General features: G+C 40.3%; 1 protein-coding gene across 1 annotated transcript in view; it reads left to right on the plus strand.

Moving 5' to 3' along the window:
* Positions 1-7,998, plus strand: part of Smarcc1 (SWI/SNF related, matrix associated, actin dependent regulator of chromatin subfamily c member 1) — a 140,760-nt gene that overhangs the window by 7,952 nt on the left and 124,810 nt on the right. Inside the window, exon 4 of the mRNA XM_015488913.2 lies at positions 5-163. Coding sequence (XP_015344399.2) covers positions 5-163 — 159 coding nt within the window. The remainder of the gene's footprint in view (positions 1-4; positions 164-7,998) is intronic.

Here is a 7,998-nt window from a genome sequence, read left to right on the forward strand (position 1 = left end):
GGCCGGGGCGACGGCGGGCGCAGGGGGCACAGGGGGAGCTGCGGCGGCCGCGGGCCTAGCCGTCTATCGGCGGAGGACGGGGCCAGCCGGCAGTCTGGGAGAGTCCGAGACGGTATCTCAGCTGGACTCAGTGCGCGTCTGGCTGGGCAAGCACTACAAGAAGGTGGGTGCGCGCGCCAGCGGGGGCCGCTGGGGCTGGGGCGGCGCGGCTCGGGCGTCCTCGGAGCCGCGCGGGACAACAAAGGCGGCGCCGCCCGCCACGCCCCCGCCGCCTCGCGCGGCCTGCTCCGCCGGGGGCAGGCGCTCCGAGGGCGCGAACCTTCTCTTTTGTTAGCTCCTGGAGTGTGCCGAACGGGGTTCGTTAGAGACCGAGCTAGTGTGGTTGAAGCAGCCCAAGTTTTACTTAGCGACTGGGCTTCCCAGCGTGAGGTGAGGAAGGATTTGCTAAGGGACCCTGGACGAGTAACCTCGGAAGTTAATTACGTAGGTTAGTATCATGAACTGCATACAGTACTAAGGAGAACCTCAGGACTTAAAAAGTGACGGTTTCACTTAACTGTACTTTTGGGTGGTGTATGGTGTGAGGTAAGATCGGTTGTATGAAATATGTTCTTCAATGAAGCCTTTCCCGGAGGATCCATTTATACCAGAACACCCCATTTCATATTGCCTTTATTTTCTTAATAGTTATTTTTAATTTTTTTCACTGATTTGTTTCTCATACTTTGGAATGTGAGTTCTGCTGAATCAACGGTTTGCAAGAGTTGTTACTTAAAGCGCTTGTTTATAACGTTTTCAGATTTACCCACGATGTAAATATTACAGGAATGACTGACTGTCTTAGATGGTGTAATAAAGTAGATAGCCCAAAACTCTCCGCTTGCAGATTTGAGGAGCACCGCTTCAGTTCTCTTCTTCCCCTACCATAGAATTGGGGCAAAGGCTTTGTCAGGACTGTGTACTAGAAAGGGGTTGCCTTATAAGGTAGCCCATCAATAAAAGTGGAGATAGCAGGCATGGTGGCACATTAAATCCCAGTGATTTGGAAGACTGAGGCAGGAGGATCTCAAGTTGAAGGCCAATCTCGGCAACTTAGTGGGCAAATCTCAGAAAATGAAAAGGCCCAGCTGCTTGGGAGGCAGAGACAGAAGGATGATGAGTTCAAAGCCAGCTTCAGCAATGGCAAGGCGCTAAGCAACTCAGATCCTGTCTCTAAATAAAATACAAAATAGGGCTGGGAATGTGGCTCAGTGGTTGAGTGCCCGGTGGCAATCAAATAAAAATAAAAATCAAAAAGCTCAGTGATAAAGTGTTCCTGGGTTTAATTCCCAGTACTGGAGGTGGGGCAGATGTGAACAATATCACATTTATTTCAAATAGTTGTGAATTGCAGCTGCTGTGAAAGTGCAGTATTAAATGCAGTAGAAATATTTAGTCAAAACTCATCCATTTTGATACCAAATAATAACAATATTAATAATTAGTAGAAATATAAGTCAAAACTAACCTGGTCTTTAAAACCTGAGGTGTCATTAGCCTAGACCTCTATACATCAGCTTCATAGCCACTTCTTACTTAAACCTATCCAAATCTCAAAAGGATTATCTGAGCCTAAATATTTATTGAATGAATGAAAAGATAAGCTGGTATACAAACTTTTTCATATAAGGTCTACAGTTCAGTGACCTGTCAATGTTTGACAGTTGTTAGGCATGGGTAGGGATCTTGGGTTCCTTTGATATTATGCTATGGTATTTTCTTTCTTTAATTTTTTTTTTAAGTTGTTGATACCTTTATTTTATTTATACCTTTATTTTATTTATTTGTATGTGGTGCTGAGAATTGAACCCAGTGCTTTATGCATGCTAGGCAAACACTCTACCACTGAGCCACAACCCCAGCCCCATGCTATAGTATTTTCTGAGAGACTATTCCTTATCTGAAGTTTGAGGAAGTGAGAGACAATAATTATATTTTTAGGTACTTAGAGAGTTTTCCCCTTTTGAAATCAAATTTGGATCTATAGATTTTTCTCATTTACATTTAAGTAGACAAGAATATTAATCTCTCTTATACAAGTGGTTATTTTTGTTGTGTGGTAACAGAGCTTCTGGAATTGCCTATGGAAACTGAATGTGTATGAACCCCCGGAACCCTATGGTGTTGGGCATTGAACCTAGGGGGTGCTCTACCACTAAACTACATGTCCAGCCACCCCCCACCCTATTAAAATATTTTTTAGTTGCCAATGGATATTTTATTTTATTTATTTGTTTATATACAGTGCTGAGGATTGAACCCAGGGCCTCACACATGCCAGGCAAGTGCTCTGCCACTGAGCCACAACTCCAGCCCATGTCCAGCCCTTTTAATTTTTTTTTTTTAATGAGACAGGGTATAGCTGGGAACAGTGGCATTTATTTACCTGTAATCCCAGTCGTTCTGGAGGCTGAGGCAGGAGGATCTCAAATTTGATGCCAGCCTCAACAATTGAGCAAGGCCTTAAAGCAACTTTGTAAGACATTGTCTTAAAATTTTTAAAAAAAGTTCTGGGGATGTAGCACAAAATAAAGCACCCTAAGTTCAATCCCTAGTACCAAAAAAATAAACAACAATAATAAAAAAACTTTAAAAGGGATGGGGATGTAGCTCAGTAGTGAAGGTCCTTGGCTTTAACCCCAGTACACAGGATTTCATTAAATGGCCTAGGCTAACCTAGAACCTGTGATCATACTGCTTCTGCTTCCTGAGTTGCTGGGATTACAGACATGCTCCACTGTACCTAGTTTGTTAATTCTTTTAAATCATATTACTTTCAACCAATACTTTGGGTCTTAAATGTAGCTGTTTTTGTTTTGTTGCTGGGGAGGGCCTTTAGTAAAGAAAAAACTGCTCAGAAGGCTCCTTTGAGTATGGAGGAATAGAGTGGGAAGAGGCAGATAATAGTCATTTCTCTCTCTTCCAGTGCTCAGTGTGCATTGATCTGGGCCCCAGTTTAAGAGGGTAGCTTTAACATCGATGTTCATAGCAGCACAATTCACAATAGCAAGACTGTGGAACCAACCTAGATGCCCTTCAATAGACGAATGGATAAAAAAAATGTGGCATTTATACACAATGGAGTATTACTCTGCATTAAAAAATGACAAAATCAGAATTTGCAGGGAAATGGATGGCATTAGAGCAGATTATGCTAAGTGAAGCTAGCCAATCCCTAAAAAACAAATGCCAAATGTCTTCTTTGATATAAGGAGAGTAACCAAGAACAGAGTAGGGTCGAAGAGCATGAGAAGAAGATTAACATTAAACAGGGATGAGAGGTGGTAGGGAAAGGGAGAGAGAAGGGAAATTGCATGGAAATGGAAGGAGACCCTCAGAGTTATACAAAATTACATACAAGAGGAATTGAGGGGAAAGGGAAAAATAATACAAGGGGTAGAAATGAATGACAGTAGAGGGGGTAGAGAGAGAAGAGGGGAGGGGAGGGGAGGGGGGATAGTAGAGGATAGGAAAGGCAGCAGAATACAACAGACACTAGTATGGCAATATGTAAATCAATGGATGTGTAACTGATGTGATTCTGGAATCTGTATACGGGGTAAAAATGGGAGTTCATAACCCACTTGAATCAAAGTGTGAAATATATATCAAGAACTATGTAATGTTTTGAACAACCAACAATAAAAATTTAAAAAAAATTAAAAAATAAAAAATAAAATGTTCACTTAATCAGGGGAAAAAAAAAAAAGAGGGTAGCTTTAGGCTTGGGTATCTTGAGATTTGTTTGGGTGGTGAAGAAATGGCTGTGAGGCTGGCGGACACATTTGACCCACAGTTTGAGGCCTAGGCTAATGTTTCCACAGTTTTAATTCCTCTGTGATCCCTGAGGCTTTCAAGTCAAAGTTAAGTTTGACTTGTATTTCTACTTTCTATATACATTGATGAGTTTGACTAAACATTTCTGTTGCATTTAATATTGCATTTTCAGAGCAGCTGCAATTTATAGACATCTCAACAATTATATGAAATAAATGTGACATTGCTAGTTCCATTTTCCCCCAAAACTGGGGATTGAGCCCAGGAGCACTCTGCCACTAAGCTATACCACCAGCCACTTTTAGTTTTTGTTTTGAGGTAGGGTCTAACTAAATTACCCAGGTTGGCCTTGAATTTGCAATGAGTTCTTCTGCCTCTGCCTCCTGAGTCACTATGATTATAGGCATGTGCCACCATGCCTGCTAGCCCCATTTTTTTGATGTGTTTACTATTTATTCAGTGAACAATTGAGCATCTGCTTTATGTCAGGTACTTAAAACAGCTCCCCAGAGTCAGGCATGGTGTTGAATCCCTGTAAACCCAGTGACTCAGGAGGCAGAGGCAGGAGGATCCCAAGTTTGAGGTCAGCCTGGGCATTTATAAGACCCTGTCTCAAAAATAAAATTGGAAAAAAAAGGGCTGGAGGTGTGGCTTAGTGGTTGAGGGCCTCTGAGTTTAATCCCTAGTATCTCCCTGCCCAAAACCCCACAACTCAGGCATGTGGTGTATGCCTATAATCCCACCTGTTCATGTTGATGAGGCAGGAGGATTGCAAGTTCCAGTCCAGCCTGGGGAATTTAGTGAGACCTAGTCTCAAAATTAGAAAAGAAAAATGATCTGGGGATATAGCACTGTGATAGAGTAGCTTTCATAGCATGTCTGAAGTACTGGGTTCAATCCCAGACTTCCTTAACTTTTTGCTTTTTTTTGGTTCATGGGATCCAACTTTACCGGGCTTTACCGGTGTTAAGCAGGAGCTTAACATTGAGTTATACCACCAGTCTTTGACTTTTGTATTATGATAAAATTTATTCATTTTGTTAAAATACTCCCCCATCCCCCGTGATGCTAGGGGATCCAACCCCCATGCTTCCTTCATGTGAGGCAAGTGCTCTGTGACTGAGATACAGCCACAGCCCCTAAAATTTATTTTTTCACTTAGATACGTAATATCTGAAATGGATTTTTTTTTTTTTTTTAAAGGTCCAGTGATTCTTAAAGTGTGATTTCCAGGCCAGTAGTACCACCTGAGAACTTGTTACTTGTTTGAAATGCAGTTTCTTGGGCCTGACCTATTGAATTAAAAATTCTGGGCATGGAGCTGATAATAGAAGATTCTATTCCATGCTGAAATTTGAGAACCATAGTTATAGACTAACAGTTAACATCATCATCTATGTCTAATTAATGATGTGAAACTTGTTTCCACAGTTTTAGTTCCTCTTTGACATACATGCATCACTTTGTGACTATAAAGAAATAAATTTGTACAGAACACACCTTTTAAGTAATGTTGAAGGAAGTTAGGGTTTTTGTTTGTTGTTGTTTTTGTTTTGGTACTGGGCATTGAATCCAGGGGTGCTTCACCACTTTTTTTTTTTTTTTATTTTTTACTTTGAGACAGGATCTTCCTAAGTTGCTGAAACTTGTAAGCGATCTTTCTATCTTAGCCTACCAAGTCACTGGCATTATAGGTGTGCTGTATCATACCCTGCTAAAAGAAGCTTTTTATAATGATAAAAATGAATGGTTTAGAAAAGGGACAGGCAAAATTTTTCCATAAAAGGCCAGATAACAGGGCTGGGGTTGTGACTCAGAGGTAGAGTGCTTGCCCAGCATGTGTGAGGCCCTGGGTTTGATCCTCAGCACCCACATAAAAATAAATAAATAGGGGCCGGGTTGTGGCTCAAGTGGTAGAGCGCTCACCTAGCATGTGTGAGGCACTGAGTTTGATCCTCAGCATCACATAAAAATAAAGATATTGTGTCCACCTAAAACTAAAAAACAAATATTAAAATAAATAAATAAGTAAATAAAGGTATACCTCCAACTACAACTAAAAAATAAACATTAAAAAAAGGCCAGATAACAGCTACTTAAGGCTTTGTTCACCCCGGTGTCTCACTTGCAGCTACTTTGCTGTTTCGTGAAAACAGAAATTGATCATATGTAAATGAACATGTTGTGTTTTAGTAAAACTTAGGGAAACTGAAATTTCAGTGTATTTTTCATTTGTCAAGAAATGGTGTTTAGCCAGGTGTGATGGCTAATGCTGTAATTCTAGCAGCTCTGGTGGCTGAGGCAGTAGGATCACAAGTTCAAAGTGGGCCTCAGTAACTTGTGTCCTAAGCAACTCAGGGAGATCTTATCTCTAAATAAAATATAAAAAAGGGTTGGATGTGGTGGCGCATGCCTGTAGTCCCAGCAGCTCAGGAGGCTGAGGCAGAAGGATCGAGAGTACAAAGCCAGCCTCAGTAAAAGCAAGGTGCTAAGCAACTGTAAGATCCTGTCTCTAAATAAAATACAAAATAGGGCTGGAGATGTTTCTCAGTGCTTGAGTGCCCCTGAGTTCAAACCCTGGTACCAAAAACAAACAAATAAATTAGTTAATTAAAATTAAAAAGGACTGGGGTTGTGGCTCAGTGTTTAAGAAATAGTATTTAAAATTTTTTCCCTCCAACCATCTAAAAATGTAAAAATCATTCTTAGCTTGTGGACAAAGAAAACAGGCAGTTGACTGAATTCTGCTGACCTAAGGTCTAAAATACTTGACATAAAATAAAGCATTTTAAGAAAATGCCAGCTTTCCAGAGATAATTGTCATACTAGCTATTTCATTTATAGTGGACAACTAACACATGTCAACAAATAAAAAATTTAAGAGTATACTAAAAAGATTGCCCTTTTATATTATTCTGTGTCTTTGACAATAGCACAAATTGAAAACTTACAACTCAATGCCCAGTAATTGTAGACTCTGCAGCTGATGGTATTTTGTAATACATCAGTTTAAAATATTTATAATAAGATGGTAAATTTCTAGCACTAAAAAGAAAAAAGTTATTTATTTATTTTTTGGTACTGGGGATTGAACCTAGGGGTGCTTAACCACTGAGCCACATCTCCAACCCTTTTTTATATTTTATTTAGAGACAGGGTCTTTCTAAGTTGCTTAGGGCCTCACTAAGTTGCTGAGGCTGGCTTTGAAGATGCTTCTGCCTCAGCCTCCTGAGCCACTGAGATTACGGGTGCCTGGTGAAAAAGTTAATTTTTAACAACAGAAATATACCACATTAACCTTGAGATGTTGGATGGTATTTGAAAAGAGGTTTACTACTAGAAAGAAGAATTAAGTTGTTCCTTACCTTTTGTGAAACCAAAGTGGAAACATAGCTCTTTTTTTTTTTTTTTTTTTAATTTTTATTATTGGTTGTTCAAAACATTACATAGTTCTTGACAATCTGTATACGGGGTAAAAATGGGAGTTCATAACCCACTTGAATCAAATGTATGAAATATGATATGTCAAGAAACATAGCTCTTTTTCCTGCTCAAAATTGGAGGTTTTATCTAGGCGTGATGGTGCATATCTGTAATTCCAGTGACTTGGGAGGCTGAGGCAAGAGGATCACAAGTTCAAAGCCAGCCTCAGCAAATTAATGAGACCCTAAGTAACTTAGCAAGACTCTGACTCAAAATAGAAAACAAATGAAAAGGTATACCCTGTATTTAAAAGAAGGTATTAGCTGAAGACACAAGCCTGTCTGTCATCCTAGCTACTGGAGAGGCTGAGGTGGAAGTTTCACAGATTTGAGACCAGCCTAGAAAATTTTTCGAGACCTTGTCTCAAAATAAAAGAGTCTGGGAAGTGGCTAATGGTGGAGTGCTTGCCTAGCATGTGCAGGGCTCTAGATTCAATTTTCAGTACCACCAAAAAGCAAATGAAGGTTTTCAACTTTTTCTTCTTTTCTTGTCCCTCTCCCCCTCCCAGTATTGGGGATTGAACTCAGTCTAGCATTTAGCTATATTCTCAGCCCTTTTTATTTTATTTTATTTTTTTGGTAGTATAAGTAGTAGTTAAGTGTTATACCACCTCTATATATCTATCTCTCTCTCTCTCTCTCTCTCTCCCCCCCCCCCCTTTTGGCTACGATGGCAGTTACCCTAGGGCACTTACACTGT

This window comes from Marmota marmota, unplaced genomic scaffold (genome assembly GCF_001458135.2).
Source record: "Marmota marmota marmota unplaced genomic scaffold, marMar, whole genome shotgun sequence".
Classification (NCBI taxonomy): domain Eukaryota; kingdom Metazoa; phylum Chordata; class Mammalia; order Rodentia; family Sciuridae; genus Marmota; species Marmota marmota.